The 21,231-nt window shown below is 56.6% G+C and overlaps 1 protein-coding gene across 2 annotated transcripts in view; it reads left to right on the top strand.

Annotated features, from left to right (window-relative positions):
- RNF220 (ring finger protein 220) overlaps positions 1-3,101 on the top strand; it is a 330,305-nt gene extending 327,204 nt beyond the window's left edge. For both annotated transcript variants that reach the window (XM_073357946.1, XM_073357945.1), the window contains one exon: positions 2,929-3,101. In XM_073357946.1, the coding sequence (XP_073214047.1) occupies positions 2,929-3,000 (72 nt within the window). In that variant the 3' untranslated portion in view covers positions 3,001-3,101. The remainder of the gene's footprint in view (positions 1-2,928) is intronic.
- Positions 3,102-21,231: the final 18,130 nt, after the last annotated feature.

Genomic DNA, 21,231 nt, shown 5'->3' with positions numbered 1-21,231 from the left:
CTGACTCCTAGTCTACTGCCCTAGCCACAAGGGCACAGTGTATCCTGTGCTCTGGGTGATTTGAGGGTTTTTAGTGGCTTTATTTGCCTCCAAGGCAGGTTGGGGGGGCGGGGCTTTGGTGACGCTTTAGATCTGACTTCAATGGCACCAAGCATTTCCATCTCTCATGTGAGGCCTGGTGAGAGTTCAGCCCTTCTGAAATGACCCCTTGACACCCGATCCTTCCGAAGGTCACAAATGGCAGAAAACGAGGAGGCAAGCGGGTGAGGTAATATCTTTTATTGGACCAACTTCTGCTGGGGAGAGAGATTGGTATTCCCTCCCCCGCCCGTGTCTCTCTAGTGTACTGGGGCCAGCGCGGCTACCTCTACGCTGCAGAAACCAAGGCGACTCAGTGGTCGGAGGCCTGTCAGCGGCAGCTTGCACCAGGAGGGCGAGGAGAATTGACTTGGCCTTGTCTGCACTGAGTTCTTAGTGGCACAGGTACAAGCCCCTAGGGCAGACACACCTTACACCTGTTCAACGCTGGGGTAAGCTGCGAGGATCCAAATTCCTCTGCACTGATGTAATTTGTCCTCATTAAGCGGGTTGCACGAGTGGCTACAAACCCAGTGTAGACATAGCCTGAATTTGTCCTGGAAGTCAGAGGCGTTTCCTACTTGGGTTTGAGGTTTCCCTGCCCCGTGGGTGCTCGTTGTGCAGAGCACAGCTGATGCTAATTGTAGCGTCAGAGAGAGCATCCAACTCTTCTCTCGTCATCAGAGCTGCCACTGGCAGCAATCAGTGCAGCATGGCCAGATCCGAACCTGCCCTTCCACGGAGCCCGGATCCTGCAAACCTGCTGAGCGCACTGCTCTAACGCCCACTTTCTGCCCTGGCTGCAGAGGTCAAAACAAGCCCCTCTTGGGAGCACCGCTCTTCCTCCCAAGAGAATCTGCCTCCTCTGGGTCAGTCTGTGCGAGCCGTAGCAGCCGGCTGGCATTCCCCGCTTCGTACAGCCCTGGGTGCCTGTCGGATTCCACAGGGCCTGTTGCCGGGCATGCTGTCTGGGGAGTTGGGCTGGAAAGGAACGGCTGGGAAGCAGGTTGACAGCAGCAGGCAGAAGAGTTGGGATGCTCAGACGGAGCCTGTGCTTGCTGCTTTGACGCAGGAGTCAGGAGGTTGTGTTCTGAGGCCATCTGTTAGTGTCCAAAGCCAGCACGGCTGATTTCCAGGCCTACTGCAGCCCTGCTTGCGTGTAGCGGAGGATCAGTAGCCACAGAGCCATCTTTGTCCCTTTCTCGTCAGCTGTCTGTCACACCTGCCAATCTAATGATGAGCAGCTTAGGTTGCCCCCGATTCGGAGGCTTATTAACACCCTCTGCCTGTCAGGATCCATGACAGATGGCGCACCAGCCATTGTTTCATTTCATGCAGTGCTGGTGTCATCCTTCCGTTACCTCGCCGGGGTTTGGAGTTTGCTTGTTTCAGTTCACCGTGGCAGCAGATACAGACTCCTCTGTAGCGTGGGGCAGAGGGCTTGGAATTCCTGTTCCCATTGGCTGCCCAAGGCAGGCTGGGGCGTTTGAACAGGACCTCGATCTGTATAGTTCTGGGGCTCCGAGACTTGGATTGTGTTGTGCTCTGAACACGGGGTTTGAGAGGTCCTGGAATGCAGCTAGCTGAACCCCCACATTGCCTCGATCTTCCTTGCTGCGTGGCTCCTAGGAAGCAAGAGTGCAGCCTCCAAAGGCCCCTGAGCCACTGTGTCAGGAAGAGAACTTCCAGCCCCGCAGGGCATTGGGGGCTCCATGATGCTGAGCTGGCCCCCCACCGCCCAGGTGTAACAGCATCCACAGGAGCATTGCACAGCAGGTGGGGAGCGATGGTGGAGGAGGCATTAACTCTTGGAGCAGCCCTGACCTAGGGACGCTATCTGCAGCCCAAGGAAGGTTGCAAGCTGCAGACAGCCACTCCATCCCCTCCAGATCCCATGAAGGGGCTTCTAAAGGGTCAGGGGAAAAGTAAGAATGCTCCCTGGGGCTGGCACTCCCCATGCTGCTCCTGCTGCTTAGAGGAGCAGCACTGAAGCCTTAGGACCAGTGTCTTTCCCCACACTCCCTGTCGTCCTGTTCAGTGAATGCCACAGTGGCCATGAGAGCGTCATTCTGTGTAACACAACGCCCCATGCTGGGTTGGCAGATGTGGGGGTCAGACCCAGGACCTCTGGTGCTAAAAGCATGCACCTCTACTGGTCCATTAGCACAAAGGCTCTAAGCAATTGATATTCCCCTCACTGGGCCAGCGGTCAGTGAAGACAGAGCTACACCCAGGGTGGGCTACATCTGACACCCAGGGGCCAGCACACAGCTCGGTCGGGTGGGAAGGATGGAGCGGGACAGTTGGAGCCAAAGTTGGTGCTGTAAAGAAGGGGATGGAGGAGAATCGGCTAACTGTTGCACTGAATTTCAGTTTTCTGCCGAGCGCTAATCCAGCTCCAAGCCTCCTGGCTGTTTCCTCGGAGCTGGTGCTGCCCAAGCAGCGTCTGTAGATGGGGACTCTCGAGAAGAGCTGGCATGTGGGCAGGGGGTTAAAAGGATGCAGAATGAATGCCCCTGATGAGTCAAAGCATGAATGAGATGCACTCAGGCTGGATTCTCCTCTTCCTTGAGCCTGTGGCCGGGGACCTCCTAGGTGCATACCGTATTAGCAGGGATTGTGTTGGGGAAGGGGGTGCCTGATTCCCCTCAGAGGGCTCATACCTGCTGCTCAGAGGGCATCCCCTCTCTGTCCTGTTTCCTTCATGGCAGGGGTCCTGGGTATTGGGAGGCCTTGGCCTTTCCTGCTTCCATATTGTCATCCCCAGCATCACAGCCGAGGGGAAACTCACGCCGTTGTCCTGCGTCTGCCTAGCTGACATTTCTCTTTCTGTTCCTCCGCTGGCTGCAGGGTGCTAAGAAGCTCTGCCCCCAGTGTAACACCATCACGTCTCCCGGAGACCTCAGGCGCATCTACTTATGAAGGACACAGCTGGAGGGCGGGACACAGCTACCCGGATCAGCTAATCACACCGAGGGGGGAAAACGATGATAAAAAAAAGACGTTTAAAACCAATAGACTCCAGACATGGACTCGAGGATAAAGGAGCCGCGGGGAAGCCTCGGCTTCCATGTCTGTCGTTTTGGGACCTCCTTTGGCGACTCTACTGCAGGCAAAACCAAACCCTTTTTTAAAACCAGTGTTCCCCTCTCCCCAGAGCTGGCTTTGCATTGCGGATGGCTTGTGAGCCCTTCCTTTGGACTGTGCTGTTCACGCCTCCAACCCCAGACGACTGGGAAGGGACCCTTGACGGAAAGATGTTAAATAACCTGTAACTTGTGTTCTTTGTTCAGTTTGGTTGGTTGGGTTTTTTTTGTTTTTGTTTGTTTTTTTGGGTTTGTTTTTTGTTTGGTTGGTTGGTTGGTTTTTTTGGTGGTGTTCTAGTGATTAAAAAAGGTTTAAAGAAAAAACACACAGGCAGAAAATGAAGCACATGTAATATAGATTATATATGTTTACAATGTTGTGTATAAATGGGATAGACACAAACATTACATACTAATAAGTTGCCCTTTTTTTTGGTTGTATTTTTTTTAAAGAAGAAAAAAATGAGCAGAGAACATTAAATCCATATTTTTCTTGGTTCTGCGAAGCTTTGGCATTAAAGTCATTAGTTTAAAAAAAGTATATATCTACATATCTATAATGTAAATGGTTTAATGTTCTGTGGTGTATATTTCCTCGGTCAGATATGAAGTTAACAGCTTTTTAGTAATGGCTGTTGCAGCACCCATAACTTACAAGACTTATGGGGAGTAGGGGAGATGGGTTTTGTCATTAGTCGTAGCTGATGGGGCTGTTTCGCATAGAATCGTTATCCCACAGAAAGCCAGCAGCGTTTAGTTTCTCATTGGGGGGGCAGCTGGAAAGGTCTGGCTCAGGTGCTTTCACCTCTTTTCCATCTGGGGCACGGGCAGGAGTTGAGATTAGCTGGGAGACAGGAATGAACCTGGCCAAGTGCAGCTGTCTCCAGTGGCTGGGAATCTGCACCCCAAAGCTTCAGTTAACCCAACCATTGCCCACGAAAACCAAAGGCCATGCCCTTGTCCGAGCAAAAACGTGCCACTGGCTTGTTTTGTTCCCACTGGAAAGGAATTCACTGCCCAATGGCCCAGGGTGCTCTCTCTGCTCCAGAGCGCCTCCTATGCCCACAGGAGAGGTGGGGCCATGGCACAGGCTCGGGACCATGGCACAGGCTCGGGGCCAAGGCTTCAGTCTGTGCTCTCCCTTCTGGCTGAGACCGTTGCAGGCTGAGTAGTAGGGGGTGACTACAGTGCAGGGAAGGAAGACTCTTGCTAGAGGTGTTCTCTGGGGAGGCTGCTGTGCTGCCTTTTTTACCATCTCCGTCCATCCTGCTGTCTTGTTCTACCGCTTTGCCAGTACGAGAGGCCTCAGAATTGCACTGACTTTCTCGTATGAGCTCTTTGCTACAGTGGAAGGTTGCTTTAGATCGCCGATCTCTTCCAGAGCCTGCCTGGGCCGGGGTTCCTAGGACATGGTGCACGTTCCTCCTCCTAAAATAATGCAAAGTAACTTCCGCATCTAAGTAAAGGGTGTTGCTAGGGCCCCTCTCTCAGGCCACTGAGTTGGCAAGGAGAACCCAGCCTCACCGAACTGACTAAGATGAGCAAAGATTCAGATACTTCCAGTCAGTGCCAGAGATCCCCAATGACCTTATCCCAGGAGATTTCTCCCAGCTTCTTCCACAGCAGCACCTACAGCAGCTCTCAGTTGTCCTTAGCTTCCAGGTCCACAGCCGCACACAGCTGTCACTAGCTGAGGGTTGCCATCTGCTCCCCTATTACCTTGGGAACAAAGAAACTAATACGATTTTACCTACCAAAAAGCAACGTACGCCTCTCGAGCCACTTGAGTTTTGCAAGGCTGCGTGAGCGTTGTTTAAAGGTTCTCACTGGTGGCTGTTGTTGCCAGGGTGGTGACCTTGCAGGACAGTAGCCCAGAGTTGAAATGTGGGAGGAGGGAAGTTGGTGAAGTTACCCTTGTGGTGGTGTTCACCAGGCAGCCCCCCCTCACTAGCTGTCTCACTTCATGAACCCAGGTGAGAGACCAGAATAAGCTAGACACAGGAATATTGTACCTCCAGGGGTCATTTGAAGGCCTTTTGGAAGCCTCCTACTTGCTGGATTTCTTGGTGTTGGCCACCTGGCCACTATAGGGTGTGCTGACATCAAGAGGGTCTCCGGACTCCTCCCCAGCACTGCAAAGATGGTTTGTGTTTTGCAGTAACAGAATATTTGAGGAGGCAGCTTTTCTCAGTGATGATAGTTCTATCGCAACTTCCCTGCCTGAGTGTCTGATTTCTTCTCCTGGGAGCTGCCATTTTGGTCAGTGTCTTGCTGTTTGATGTCTAAAGGACCCTGTTGCACAAAATAAATCTGTCTCCTGATGGAATTATATCTCTTCCCCCTCCGCCAACAAAGATGATATCACTTAACTCTGAGCTTCCTGGGTCCTTACGCTCTCAAGGCAGCAACCTTTACCTATAGTACAGTTGTTGCCCCTGTGAGTCTATCCCGGGCGTCCGTGGCCATTCCCTGGTAGCTAACATGCTGCACATGTGTACCTTCTTGGGCGGTCTTTGGGAGATGAAGAATCTGTGACTGCGAGAGAAAACTCTTCTAACATTCCAAGTTTGGAAGTTTCTCCCCTGCAGAGACAGGCCTGTGAGAGCAGTGGGAGGGGCTGCACGTGCAGTTAAGCCTTGGAACGCCATTCGTTCTGCTAGGAAGTAGCCCTGCCTGTAGCACTTAAGCCCTGGGAAAGGCAGTCAGTAGGGTTGGTTTTTAAATTGGAATAATAAACTCTGCAAGGGGGGGCCGCCTTGCCCAGCACTAGCTGCGGGTGCCCTTGGTACTAGAGCTGGGATCTCTCTGTGAATGGAACTGGAGAATGCGCAGTGATTTTTTTTTTTTTAAGGCAGTTGGGAATGGGGAAGTGGGGAGGGCAGGTTCCCCAGTGCCCGAGCTCTGCCTTGCAAGGAGGCACTGAGAGCCAGGCTCTCTCTCGTGTGTTGTGGAGCAGCAATGTGCTGTGTACGTATCTGTAAAACCATATGTAACCAGTAATGTTTTTTTTTTTTAATGTAAAGCCGTCCCTGTTTTTAAGAAGGGTGGGGATCTGAGGGGAGAATGGAGAGAGAAGAGTCTCATTCTGGCCTTCTCAGGAGCCAGCCGCGTTTTGTAACCAACGATCGCTTTCTCCTCTTCCACAATGAGCTTAAACAAAAAAACAAAAAACAAAAAAAGAAATTAACTCTCTTTGCCCAAAGAATCCCAATTGCACAAGGTGATATTCCAGTTGTGTCAATGATTGTGTGTCAATGTATATTATATAAAAAGGTACTTGTCATTCCCGTTTGTAAACTACATTTGACATTAATTAAACGAGTATAAATCTTCCCGGTCTCGCCTTCCTTCCCTCTCTCCGTCTTGGCTCTCTGGAGCGGGTGGGGATGTGACTGTGATGCACCTTTGCTCCTGCACCCGGTACTGGCCTGTGGCCGAGGGCTTTGAGCACTGAGACAGCTGTTGCTCCTAGGCCCAGGCACGCGCAAGTTGTGGGGTCGGAGGATGTTAGCAATATACTGCAGAGTCTCGAGGTGGCCATTCCTCAATTGGAATGGGAGGTGACCTTGGTGGGAGACAATGGGTGTCAGCAGTACAATGGGAGATAGACACTTCTCCAGCCACGTCCTGTCTTTTTTCTGGACTAATCAGAACGGAGATGATCATAAGCAGACAGCTTCCCATTCAAACCTGTCAGACACTGATAGATTCCCAGGCCAGGAGGAACCGTTGTGATGAGCTCGTCTGACCTCTTGTAGAGCACAGACCAGCCTCAAAATAATTCCCAGAGCAGATCCAACCTTGATTTAAAAGTTGTCAGTGATGGAGAATCCACCCTGGCCCTGGTGAATTGCTCCAGTCGTTTTCTCCATCAAAACCGTATGCCTGATTTCCAGTCTGAATTTGTCTGGCTTCAGCTTCCTGCCATTGGATCATGTGAGACCTGTCTCTGCTAGATTGAAGAGCCTGTTGTTAAATATCTGTTCCCCACATACATCCTTTCCTTGATGCAGAGGGCCTGGATGTATCTGCACATACTACTAAGTGGGCATTTTTCCTTCTGAGCTCATCCCAGCACACAATGCACCGGTTCCCCTTAGATTTGCAAACAGTGCAAAATCCACATTGTATATTCATATCCTGCGAGTGGAGTTGGCAGTTGCTCTTTGCTTGACTACTTCATTGATCTTTTTTTTAAACTACTTCTTGAGTCCAGATTCCCTGATTTGCCGTGCGTGTGTGCTCCCATGTGCAAGTTTCAGATTGGAAAAATTGCTTTTTAATGGTTAAGATTTCCCAGCTTGTCAAAGGGGACTATAATAAATTCTCACTCCGAACAACGCCCCCCATGCAGAAGAGATGCATATTTAGTCCAGCTGTGATCTTTTCCTTAACAGTGTTCTGTGCTGCAGGTAACTTACCTAGCTTGTGCCAATGGAACTTTCCACAGCAAAATCTACTGTGTGCAGATGCCCAGACCCTCCAGACTCCAGTAATGAAGAACTGGAGCAGGCGTAGGGAGAGCTCTGGCGGTATGTAAGAAAATCAGTGTCATTGTGAAAGTTAAGGTCCAGGTTTTGCCCAGCCCAAGCACTGACCTTTTATTTCTAGTACGGGAGGAGTGACCAGGCAACCGGATCTGACCCCGTTCTGCTAAGTGCTGGGCACCCGTGAGAAAATACAATCCCTGACCTACCTGAGATTAGACAGCATCTCCCGTGAGACCTGTCCCTTTCTCCTGAGCCATCTCAGACTTTTCTCAACGCTTTTATTATCACCACTGAAAAGTTTCAGATATGACCTTTGAGTGAGGTGCCAAAAAGCAAACACTGAAACGTGGATGAGCCGGCCTCATTTTCCGGCGCTCATGCGCCAGCCTGAGGCCACGACATTTTGTGATAAACCTGGATCATGGCCCCGGAGGGGCTCGGAATTCTGTATGCATATGAATGACCTGATCCCCAGGTGGCCAGGCTGGCTTGAGACAGAATTGCACTTTAACCACAAACCAGCTGTCATTTTTTGGGTGGGTTGCAAATAGATCACACTTGTAACGTGCACTGTGTCCCCTTTCCAGTAGATACCTCATGCAGGGGTGATGGCCTACTAGTGCTAGCAGATAGCGTGCTCCTTTTAGCTCACGCTATAGAGGGCTACCTAAGGTATTTATGTAGCCTCATTACTGTAATATCTGAGTGCCTTGCGTGCTCTAACGCATTTATCCTCAGCACATTCCTGGAGTAAGAACACAGCTCTTCTCCCTGGGGTATAGCTGGGGAATGAGGCACAGGGAGGCTAAGGCCAGCTTCCCCGTTCCATTGAAATCAGCAGGCGTTTGTGAGCCTAAGCGACGTACCCAGCACCTGTGGCCCAATAGGGTGCCGCACCCAGGTCTCAGGAGTACCAGGCTAGCGCCCGGTTCTCTGGGTTTGGTGCCAATGGTGCTGGGGGTCCACGCCCACTCTGGGGCCGCAACACCAAAGCGCAGGGACTAAACGGTTGCCAATGGAATGTGGTTTAAAACGTCGCAGGATTGTTACCGCTCATCAGGAAGACAGAACCCTGCATTCTGGGCTGTTGCCCGCCTTCTAACCTGGGAGCGAAAGGCTGGCAGAGGCAGGGTGGGCATGTGGTCCCCCTAGCCCAGAACTGCAGGGGCGGTGCTGGGAGGCAGCTAATGTGAACATAGGATTTCTCAGCGGGGTGGTTTCTGGGAAGAGCTGCCATGGCACCAATCTGATCCTTTCATCCTGTTGTCAATTCCTGCCAATTAGCTCTCTTCCTCCCCGCCCCCTTCCCCTGGAATCTAATCCCTCCCTGTGCTCCCCACCCGTTCCCAGAAACTCCCCGAGAAGTCAGGATTCATGAAATGTCTAATGCGGTTACCAAGAAAACGAGGTTAACTCCTGTGCAGATAAATGGAAAATGGTAATCGGCCGAGATCAATCATGTCCTGTGGGGATGAAGAATGGCCCCATGTCATGGGGAGACTTATGTCACTATGCAAGGAACAAAAGGAGAGAGAAAATAAAGCTGCCTTGTTGGTTAGTTAGGAGCGATTGGGGACGGGGGGGACACGAGCAGGAAGGACTCAGCCTGCCAAAGAGAGAACACGCAGGCCTGAACCCTGTCATTTCTCCACATGCTGAAAGGCTGTTAGCGAGGGAATTAAATCACATTAGTAAATTTCACACTGTTAATAATACCCCCCCTGAAGCTGGGATTTTGCCATGCCGAAGATCGCTCCCACCCTGCCCCTGGTTTGAGTGGCTGATCGCTCACCAACACAGAGCGGCACATGCTGGTTTGTTATTGTAGGGTTGCTTGAAGCCACTGGCCTGGGGCAACATGACAGAGTACAGAGAACATGACCAAAAAATGGCATATTAGAAAACCAAGTTGACTGTTAGGGTTATGGATGCAAATGCTTAGAAACCTAATGGTGAGGAGTCTTGGCATAACATTCGCTCAGCCCCTTGCACGGCTTGTGTAGTAACAACATGAAGTGTAACCTAGACTTCACCAGTCTCCCTGCAGCACCTTATGGTCACCAGCAACATCACAGCAATAGTGGTGACAGCATGTCAGAGCCAGCAGCAGAGGCCCCGCCTCGCAGGCAGACTGAAGACACGGCACTGTGAACTGGTAGCAGTATGGGGCATAGGACACACAGAATCAATCAGTTCTGATTCCAGGCAGTAGAGGGCAGTGGTGACACAGCCAGGCTAGACTACTCATTATTGCTATTAAACTACATGTTGGAAAGAATAAGGGGGAGAGAAACACGTGTTTTCAACATGGCTGTGCTGACGGGAGGCTGACTGGGTTAACTTTGCAAACACTTGGGGAGCGCGTTAAATGCTGGGTGCCCTCAAGAGCCACCTCAGCACCTCACAGGATCAGGCCCGTAGGATGTGAGCAGGACGGAGGCCACGTCAGACATATATAGGGCCCACTCCACACGTTCTCGTGTCCATTCATGGACCTAGATTCAAAAGCCAGAACACTGGCCCCAGACATCAGCATCGCAGGGAACAGAGACATTGCTGCCCATTTCAGAGCCAGCATCTCAGCACCAAGCAAGAATGAGCCAAGACCAAGGTCAGGTAAGCGTGGTCCGGTTCCTAAATACGGCCACTGCTGTCGTGGGCTTTGGGGCTGGTGCCGGCCATGCTGCCTGGCCACTGCATGGCAGGGGATTTCCAAGATACCTGAGAGGGAGAGAGAACCAGTTTGCGGCTGTGTATGTTTCACTGGATGCGAGCAAGCGTTGACGGTGTCGGCCCTCAAAGAGAAAGGGCCACGCCAGGGTCCCCTTTGGAGTGCGGGGCATGGGGTTTAGCAGCCAAGTGAGGGCCTTAAACCGCCCATCCCCAGGGCATTGAGGTGTTTGTCGAGTAATAACAACAGTCGCTCATGCTCTGTCTGCTCTGCCTGTGGGAGGCCATTGTGACGCTTTGGGGGTTCATCCAGGCAGGAAAGGGGGTCTGTCGCCACCAGCCCTGTAACCCTGGGTGCATCTGTGCTGTGTGGGGTTGGCTCAGTGCCCTGGCCCCAGAAGCCTGCTCATGGCGCCATGACCTCGCCCTGGCCCCAGCACCTCCCAGTCCTGAGTCTCCCCAAAATCAGCTCCTCAACGTACTCAGCCCGCCTCACGGTAGCACTCTCAACTCCTTATGGAGGTCACTGGTCCTTTAAAGAGCCAGCGCACGGCCCCAGCCTGTGAGTTTGGCTGGGGAGTTTACACATCAGTTTGACAGTGCTCTGAGATTGGTGTGCGATAGCACAAGATTCAGTGTATTCACAATAGCTGTTTAAGGGATCCCAGGCAGAAAGAGTGGGGAGCGAAATGCTTTCAAACAAAAGGAGAAATACGTGGCAAAGCCAAAAACTGGACTTCATAAACTCGAGCTGTTGGTTCAGTGTCGTTTTCTCCCCACAGTCGTTCTTCCAGCATGGCTGGTCAGGCCTTCGCCAGGCTCCAGCACAGAGCCCGACGCGCTGGGCTTCGTTGGCACCGCAGCTGAAGGCTGCCAAAGTTGCTTTCGCTGGCTGCTGGTAGCCTCCGTGTTTCTTTTTGTTTTCAGAGTCAGGCAGCCGGGGTGGGCTCAGCTTGCTGTGGCCATCAGGGAGCTGCCACCATGTTAATTTTGGCAGGCTCCGCCCTGGTTTGTGATGGTTAGGTAGCTGTCTCCCTCCACTTGCTCGTTCCACGTTTTATGTACATGTACTTCCATTGTCTCTCCTTGCTCTGTTTACACTGGAGACACATTCAAGCAGGTTGTCTAGGGGTTGCTTTAAGCCCTACCTGTCAAACACATTGTTTAAGAACATATTTCTGGAACATTGTGACAGGGTGTATCAACCCCGCACTGGGTCAGCAAGGGTTACGCCCTGGCTGTGGGCTCAGGAGGCCATGCCCCCCACCCCTGCTAGCCATGCTCCAGCTGGAAGCAGGGTATAAAAGGATGCAGGTCAGGTGAGTCTGCGCTGACTGGGGAGAAGAGCGGACACACAGTACCAGCCCCTGCCAGGAAACTGCCAGAGCCCCCAACTGCAGAGCCTGAGCAGACCACGTCTACAGCGGGAGCCCACGGGGCCAGAGGGAGACTGGCAGTCGCCACCCCAAGAGGAACTGCCGGAGCTGGAGTGCCCGGTCAGAAGCAGCCCAGGGAACGTGTTTAATGAGATCGGAACTGGAACCTGAAATCAGGTTTACAGGGCCCTGGGTCGGGACCTGATGGAGTAGGGAGGCCCAGGTCCCCCTACCCCTTCCCACACTTCCCACATCTATTACAGTGTGGGGTGACCACCCACGAGATTAGGTTCAACTGTCCCATACTGGGAATATTGGGCAATGCTGCCCAAGGCTATAGATACTGGGCTCCACGGACCAGCTTTATGGACTGTAGCCACCGGGACCCACTGTTCAGAAGGTGAGGGGCCCTCCCACCCCCCGGTTTCCCCTATGGGCTAGTACCCAACATACATCTTTATAATTTTATACGTCATCTGTACATATGCCATGTAATATTAATGCCCAGTGTTACCAGTTCACATATGATACCTTACATGGCACCTTTTACATACACCAGGGAGCTGGGTTACACTGAGCTGGTGAGGTCAGCTGCATTGCTAGGTACCAGGGAGCCCCTTGCCTTCTGGCACTGGGATGCTCGTAGGGTCACAGAGCTCTGACAGATTAGCATCCATGCTGTGTGTACATAGATCTTATTCAGGGGAAGCTAGGTCTCAGAGCTGAGTTTTACGGCTTGTTCTGCATGCAGTGAGGCCTGTGGTCACTTCTCTCTTGTGGCAGTGAGTTCCAAAGTCAACCCCCACAGCTTGACGCTCCTGTCGCCCCAATCCTGGTTGCCAGTGTCACCATCCTGGTGGAACACTGCTCTGCTAGAATGCCGTGGCGGTGGAATAACCGGGACCATGGGCTGGAACTCTACGTTTGGTGAGGAGTCAGTGCAAGGACCAGAGCCCCAGGAGACACGGGGCAGCCACCTTTGCTGACGTGCAGACGAGCTGGCTATCTATTTGCATTTCTAGGGTGCCCATCACCATTGCCTCTGAGCACCTGTTACGACATACAAGACCAGGTGAAGTGGGAGCTGAACTGCTTCCCCTTTGGAGCCCATTCTCCAGGAGAGTGTACGCTGCGCCGTCCTGCAAGAAGAGACGTGCTTGGCACAGTTGGCAGGTGCCCTGCCCTCCGGTGGCAGGGACATGCACCCTAGCAGGGCCTGTCAGCCACTGTGCCCAGGCTGGTGTCAGCAGGAGACCGTAGAGCCGTACCTGCGTCTGCCTGGGCCCTGCCCCGTGAAGGAACCCTGCAATGGCCTATCGCACAACCGCCACGTTCTCATTCCCGTCTCATGCAGGCAGGAAGCCGCTACCAGGATCCTCACACACCGATCTAAAACCCAGCCGCTGACTAGCCAGATCATAAATATGGCCGGCGCTCCCACCCCAGACATAAGTAGTGAAGGGGCGACGCGTCTCCCGTGGCAAGCAATGAACTGGGCACTTTATTTTGCAAGTAAACAAGATTTTAAAACTCCTAATTGCCTCAGCCTTCCAAGCTGCTCCTTTATTTATTTATTTGTTGCTACTAGGGAGGTGAACGAGCCAAGCGGCGGTATGGATCCTAGTGCCATGCTGCGTGGCCGGAGCACCTTTGCGAGCCTGATCAATACAGAGAGCGAGCCGGGCGAGGGGGTGCTTGGCCTAACGCAGGTTAACGTGAGTCCTGTTAGTAGGGCCCAGCATTTCCCAGGCAGGGTAACAGGGTTTCCCTTTGATACCATGCCCTGTGCTGGGACGTCACCACACAAGGGGCGCTCGGTGCAGCGAGAAGCCACTCTGGCTTTCGGCTCGTCCAGAGACACCGCAGAACTGAGCTTCCAGCCGCATTACACTAGCCCGGTCCTAAGCAAAGGCAAGTCCCGGAGCTGGCTCAGCCGCCTCGTGGTGTGCTCTGTGCCTTTAGGAACACGGCAGTTGCCACCCCAACTCAGATCAGGGCCCCAGGAGACAGTCCCTGCCCCAAAGAGCTTCCAGTTTAAACAGACACAAAGTGGGAAAGGGAGGGGATTTGCCCCAGGTCACGCTGCAGGAGAGCGTAGGGCATAAAACCCAGCTGTCCTGACTCGCGCTAGAATCTCAGGGCTGGAAGAGACCTCAGGAGGTATCTAGTCCCACCCCCTGCTCAAAGCAGGGCCAAACCCCAATTCTTGCCCCAGATCCCTAAACGGCCCCCTCAGGGATTGAACTCACAGTCCTGGGTTTAGCAGGCCAAGGCTCAACCCCCCCGAGCTATCCCTCCCCGCTAAGCTGGGCCAGGCGGCCTCCATCGGAGGCTCCCATTGGACTCAAAGGGAGGCGAGGGCCGGGTCTCTCCCCTGGGAACAGCAGCCCCCTCCCTACAGTTCCCCCAAGGAGCTGGAGCCCCCCCGGCTCCCGACCCCACATCCAGGCAGCTGCGGTTTCCTCCTGGTCCTGAGCCCCCGCGGCACCTGGGCGCTGACGCTTGGCCCGGCCCGATTTCCTGCGCTAAGGAGCAGCCTGGAGGGCACCCAAAGGGCTGCCCCCTTCCCGCCGCGTCCCACGCAGGGCAGCCCGCGCTCGCCGTAACGACCGGGGCACGGCAGGTGCCCTGTAACGACCGGGGCGCGGCAGGCCGGACCCGCAGAGCAGCTGAGGTCTGTGCCCGGCCCGAGGGAGCGCTGAGGCGGGGCCTGGGGCGGCAGCGGGCGGACAGACCGGGCCGCGGGCGGGGCTGGGCTGGACACACGCCCCGGGCCGCTGCTCAGGCCTCAGGACCAGCCGTTCGCACGCGGGGGCGATAGAGCCCGGCGGGGGCGGGGGCGATAGAGCCCGGCGGGGGGGGGCGATAGAGCCCGGCGGGGGGGGGGCGATAAAGCCAGGGGGTGGGCGATAGAGCCCAGCGGCGGGGGGGGGGGCGATAGAGCCAGGGGGGTGGGCGATAGAGCCCAGCGGCGGGGGGGGCCATAGAGCCCGGCGGGGGGGGGCCATAGAGCCCGGCGGCGGGGGGGGCGATAGAGCCAGGGGAGTGGGCGATAGAGCCCAGCGGCGGGGGGGGCGATAGAGCCAGGGGGTGGGCGATAGAGCCCAGCGGCGGGGGGGGCCATAGAGCCCGGCGGGGGGGGCCATAGAGCCCGGCGGCGGGGGGGGCGATAGAGCCAGGGGAGTGGGCGATAGAGCCCAGCGGCGGGGGGGGGCGATAGAGCCAGGGGGGTGGGCGATAGAGCCCAGCGGCGGGGGGGGCATAGAGCCCGGCGGGGGGGCCATAGAGCCCGGCGGGGGGGGGGCGATAGAGCCCGGCGGCGGCGGCGGCGGGGGGGGGCGATAGAGCCAGGGGAGTGGGCGATAGAGCCAGGGGAGTGGGCGATAGAGCCCGGCGGGGGGGCGATAGAGCCCGGCGGAGGGGGGGCGATAGAGCCAGGGGAGTGGGCGATAGAGCCCGGCGGGGGGGCGTCGCCCCGAGAAAGCGCGTGGAAAGTCCCCGCCAGGCCCTGCCAGCCGCTGCTGCCCCCGGTGCGCGGGGAACCTCTGGCGGAGCCGGGGAGGCCCGCGGCTGAGCAGCGCCCCCGGCTCCCACGCCCTGGCGTGGCCGGCGGCTCCAGCTCCGCGGGCGCGATGAGCCGGGCGCCGAGCCGAGCGGGAGCCCTGCGGCTCTTTTCCTCCCCGTCCCAGCGGGCTGGAGAACCGACCGCAGGGCGAGCGGAGACGGCGTTCCCCTGGGCCGGCGCCCGCTTGGAGAATTCGCACTCGCTGGCCGTGGCGGGGTCCCGAAGCACCGTGTAAACCGGGAAGACTCTTCACCGCCCGCTGCCGAGAGATGTGTGGGGCTCATTGTCCCCATTTCACAGCTGGGGGCACGGAGCCACAAGTCCCTGGGTGGGTCTGGTGCGTGGCCAGCACAGCGCTGGCTGCCCGTAGCAGGGTAGGGGCTCGGAGCCCCCGGGGCCTCGGCGCTGTACAAACAGAACAGGAAGCCGAGCCTTGCCCCCAAGGAGCTTACGCGCGAAGCGGGACAGGCAAGTGGCCGGCTGGGGAACGGAACCCAGGAGTCCGGACTCCTCCCTGAGCAGCGGGACCCCACTTTCGCCCATGTGCGCTCGAGGACCAGAGCACGCTGGGGCGGGAGGAGGCGCCTGGGTGCCCCCTCGATGCGCACGGGGGCGGGCTGCACTGCGGGGGGGGGGGGCCGCAGGGCGACTGCGGGGACAGGGGGTTCTGGCTGGGGGGTTGCTGACACCTGCTGGCGGGAGCGGGTGTTACTGACAATGGCACAGAAGCAAGCGGGGGGGGGGGGGACCGGCTGTCGCGTTGTTATTTGTCTTGCGCTTTCATGTCGCCTTTCAGTGGCTTGGGGAGAGGGAGGTCCGCCCCAGAATTTGGCACATCTCGCTCAGTAACTGCTCGGAGCCCAGCAAGACTGAGCCAGTCCCGTCTCCGGTAGAAACTGCAGAGAATCCATCTGCCCTGTCTGTGTCCTTTATTGGCAGAGAAACTGAGGCACAGAGAGGGAGGGGGTCTGTGTCAGAGTCAGGATTAGAGCGCTGAGTCCCCGCACTGATTGCAGACAGCAGCCCTCCCCGCCCCCGTCCCGGCAAGCTTGGGAAAGAACCCAGGAGTCCTGCCTCCCAGTCCCCTGCAATGACCACGCTGAGTTACTAAGGCCAGCGTGATGGTGGCTTTAGCTGCTGTCCCTGGAGCAGTTGCTGATATGACACAACACCCCAGGACGTGGGGGGAGGGGGGGGCGGAGGAGGGATGGCCAGGGTTGGGGGCAAGGGAAGTTGCCAGGGGGAGAAGGGCGGGACAGGGGAGTAGCAATGCCAGCCCATAGGCCACTTGGGACATACTGCACAGCTGCAGGAAGAGCAGCATAACCGAAAGCCTAGAAAATAAATCCCAATCCCTATCCCTATCCCTTCCCCTTCCCCTTCCCCTTCCCCTCTGTGCCAGTACCCAGGAGGTCCCAGGCACGCCTCTGCAGCCCCCCCCATTACAACGACCATCTCACTAGCCCAGGGTGGCTGGAAGTGGCTCTCAGGCCTGCTAATGTTCTCAGCCAGACTTGCCACTAGACAATGAGCCCTGGCTCTAGGCGTCGCTGGCAGCCCTCCTCGGCGCTGCACGCGGCCCTGGGCGACAGACCCACCCATGCCACTGACATGCAGCGAAAGGAGCAAGACGTGTCTGCAGGGAGGCGTTTCTGCCCCAGGCGGGACTGGCCCCCAGAGGGCGACGGTGAGCAGCGAGCTGCTAGCTAGGAGGCAAGCCTGGCATTGCACTGAGCAGGGGAGGGTTGTGGTGAGGCAGAGCATTGTCACTGGAACGGATGCCTGGAGTCCGGATTTTCCAGTCGATGAACAGGAGCCACACCGGCGAGGCCTCCAACCAGACAAAGGGCCAGGAACTGCTAACTGGGGCTGGGCAGGAAAGGGCTTGGCGTGACCTCTGCCCTGTCATGGCTCCTGGGGTCCCAGCCCTGCGACTGATCCCTGCTCTGAGCGACGCGTCTGGCTGAAAACATTCTCACTCTGACTCCAGGGAAGACGCTCAAAGCTCTGAGACGCCCAAGGGGGGTGCCGTGCTCTCCCTCGGGCCCATTAGCTCCGAGACGCCCGGGGGGCACCCCCAATCCGTTGGGCACTGGAGCTAGTAAACCAGCTGCTGAGGGAACCTCTCTCACTTGGACTTGAACCTCTGACCTGTGGCATCGCGTGACCTGGCCAGATTCAGCCTGCACTGGGGGGGGGGCACCCCCTGCTGGAGCCATGCCAGCCTGCACCACCGTGTGTGTGTGTGTGTGTTGGGGGGGTCCCAGTGCGCCCACACACACAGGGACCTGTTCCCAGGAGCGGGTGGGGCTGGATCTAGGGTGACACCTAGCAGCGAAGGCAGACCTAAGTGCGACTGAGCCAACCGGCTGAGTCTTCAGGAGCATCCAGGACAGGAGAGGTGGGCACCCCGAGGGAGGGATTGGAGGGAGGTGGGCACCCCAAGTCCCAGTTGGTGGGGCACCCCAAGTGCCGGTGGGGGGCACCCCACAGGTGGGATTGGAGAGAGGTGAGCACCCCATGTCCCAGTGGGGGGGGGCATCCCAGGGAGGGGGCGGGATCAGAGGGAGGTGAACCCAATAGTCCCAGCAGGGGGAGGTAGGCACCCCACAGGGTGGGATCAGAGGGAGGTGAGTAACCCAGGTCCCAGTGGGGAGGGGTAGTTGGGCACCTGAAGATGGCAGCCACAACCCATGTGCTCAATCCCCGGCAGCACGGCAGCGTTCAGTTTGCAGGAGTCCCCGCGGCCCTGAGGAGTGCGGTCCCCAGTCAGCGTGAGCCCCAGCAGGGCAATCGGCTCCCCCTTGCTTCTCAGCCTGACACCTCATTCCTTCCTCTGAGCCGGCTCGTCCCTCGCGCCATGGGCACGGGGCACTGTGAGGGGGTCAGCGAGGCTGGCAATGCGGGTGGAAGCACCGGGGATCCCCCGGGGGACGATGGACGTGGGGTGGCACCTCCCAGCCTGGAGGAATCCAGCTGCTAATGCAGCATCGCCGCTGGCCCTCGCTCCAGCCAGTAGCCTTTGTCCCGTGGCGTGGGCGAGTCCCTGTCCTGACCACGGCCCAGCCGGCACCATCCACCCCCCAGGCGTGGGCGCCCGGCCTGGCCAGCCTCGCCGCGCCGTCACTGGCTGCACACCACAGCAAGCAGCGCTGCGTTGGCTCCCTCATGAGTCCCGCTCCCAGCCGAGAGCCCAGAACCCAATTATCATTGACCAGCATGTGCGTGTCCCGGCTGCCCTTTGACCCCATCGATACGGCCCGGGGAGAGCAAAGGATGGGGCGTCAGGTTCGTTAAACGCCCTGGTAATGAAGTCAGAGCAGCTGCATTATTTTGTCATTTTTCCCCGCGCCCAGCGGGGGGAGGGGGGCGGCAGGGGGCAGCCCAAACAGATCTATACGCCTGCATTAGGAGCCCGCAGGTCCTGGTGTAGAGTTACCCCCCGCCCCGGGGCTAAGTGCCAGGGCCGTGGGGAGCAGGCTGGGCCGCAGGGGCTGGAGGTCACCGGCTCTGCTGACTTGGGCGGATGCAGGTGGCGCCAGAATTGCTAGTTTACAAACATTGGGCAGACGGGTCGATCGAGCCCCCCCCAGCACTCGCCCTGTTCCCGGCTGCCGCTGACGCAGCCCCGGTCTGGGCCACGGCAGCTGGGGGAAAGCCAGAGGCTGAGCTCCGCCCTGGCCTAGGCTATGCCAGCCAGTAGGCACAGCGCTGCCCCCCACGCTGGGATCCGGCTTCACCTCCCCGTCCCTGGCTCCCTCGCCTAGTGGGGGAGTTGGCTGCTGGCTGGAGGCTCTGTTCACACCAGGAGTCAAGCCCTGAATGTGCATGTTCCTCACCTGACAGGTGGGGGCTCTCTGTGTTAGTGTAGCGTGGGATTGGGAAGCAGGACTCCTGGGTCCTGTTCCCGGCTCCAGGAGGGCAAGAGGGAGTGGAAGCTGGGACTCCTGGGTTCTATTCCCAGCCCTGACACTGACTTGCTGGGTGCCCTTGAGCAAGTCACTTTAACCACTCTGTGCCTCGACTTCCCCTGCTGCAAAACCCACCTCAGAGGGGAGCCGTGGCATTGCCTCGCTGTTTGCCAAGCACCTGCCCAGCCCTGTCTGGCAGGCGTAATGGAGGGGCAGAGGGGAGCCGTGACTGCGCAGGTGAGGGTGTGGTCGCCGGGCTGTGTCCTTGGGAAGAAGAGGCAGTGGCAGAACAAGCTGGCTGGGTAGGTCCAGACCTGGGAGCAGAGAACGCGGTGCTCCGTAACTGAGTGTGGGGAGTGTTCAGAGGAGCTGGACGGAAAGCCTGGAAATGCCCAGGGTAGCCCAGGGGGTAGGGCACCAACCTGGGACTCAGGGGCTCTGGGGGTCAATTCCCTGCTCAGTCACAGACTCTCTGTGTGACCTTGGGGTGGTCACTTAGCCTCTCGGTGCCTCAGGTCCCCATCTGTCCGAAGGGGCTAGCAGCCCTGGCCTGCCTCTCAGAGGGGTGTGAGGGTAAATGTGCTCAGAGGCCATGGTACTGGGGGTCATGAAATACCTTAGCCAGATTGCTCTGTCATTCTCCACGGAGCAGGGACAGGAGCCACAGCATGAGGAGGACACCTGGGAACTGGGCTGAGACCCTTCAACTCATGTCACACAAGGGGCCACTGACCAGCCATGTGAAGGGCGCGGCTTTCTGTCACTTGCAGTGTGAATGAGCAGTATTGTCACAAACCCATAGTCAACCGGGATGTCTCAGCTGTGGCTATGCTGAAGTCTGTGCCCACTCAGAACTTCCCAGACAGCAGGGACAAGAATGCTGATCGGCCTGTTCCAAAAACACAGGCCCTGGGGGCAAGGAGAATCTTCAGTTGCTCTTTGCAGTACAGGGCTTATGACACACAAATGATTGGTCTGACTCTATCCAGTAGAGGGCAGACACACACCCAGTGCAATATGAATAGACACATTTTCAGGATCTTTTTATTTAATTTAAAATAGACTGGTTTTATTAATTTTATTGTTTGTTCCTGTTCAAACTTTCCTCTGTGGTGTTTGCAGCAGCATGTGGCTGGCACGCACAAACTAGACGTGCAGCAGGCTAGAAACAGGAAGGGAAACCAGGCCTCTGGGCAAAAAGCAAACGGCCAGAGAGCTGAGGAGCAGACTAGGGCAGTTCGAATCCTTTCCATTTTGCTAACCAAGGGGGCTTGAAGGGATACTGGGGAAGGGACTCAACAGAGGAGAGCTAAGGCCATCATGGCTCTGAGTTGTTCTCCCTTAGCTCCTCTGCTGGTCTCTGTCAATAGCATTTTGCTTCATGTGATTGTGAAAGGTTCCCCTGCCCTTCCAGCCAGCCTGCTGGAGTCCAGTCCATTCTTTACAGGTTGTTCTCCTGCAGAATTGCCACCCCCCCCCCCCACCCCCAAGCACACAGAAATCAGGAGCCAGGCCCCCTCAAATTGATGAGATTGGTTTGAGACACACATAAAATAATAAATGCTGGGTCGTTTTCTTTATTGCCTGATTTCTGGGCTGTTGGCAGAGGTGTCATTTGTGTCATGTTTTCAAGCTTTTCCCCACAACTAGGAGGGTTAGAAACTCACTTTTCAAAAAAAAGCAAGCTGAGAGTCTCACATCATCACAGGACTCCAGGAGCTGGGGCTTTAAGAAACACACTAAATAGCCCCATCACTGTGGTGTCTGCCCATCTTTCTTCCAGTGGTTCATCAAGTGACTTGTCTGCCTTGGCTGACCTGTCAGCTGCTCTGGGCATCAGCTGGGGTTCACTGGTAGCACTGGGCTTGTGGGTGCAACCTTCCTTCTTGCCTCTGGTCTGGGTTTATAAATGGCTCTGTGTTTTTATCTGGAGAGAGTAGGCCCCACTTCCCCGTGGGATGCGGGATGTGGCAGGGGCCGGTGTGACCTGAGGAAATTACAGAGGGAGCAAGGGAAACCTCCAGGCCATCTGCTGGCATCTGGCACGGGTCGGCA

Source organism: Lepidochelys kempii, chromosome 8, assembly GCF_965140265.1.
Source record: "Lepidochelys kempii isolate rLepKem1 chromosome 8, rLepKem1.hap2, whole genome shotgun sequence".
NCBI classification, from domain to species: domain Eukaryota; kingdom Metazoa; phylum Chordata; order Testudines; family Cheloniidae; genus Lepidochelys; species Lepidochelys kempii.
The sequence above is the reverse complement of the archived record's forward strand: the minus strand, read 5'-3'. Positions and strand labels throughout refer to the sequence as shown.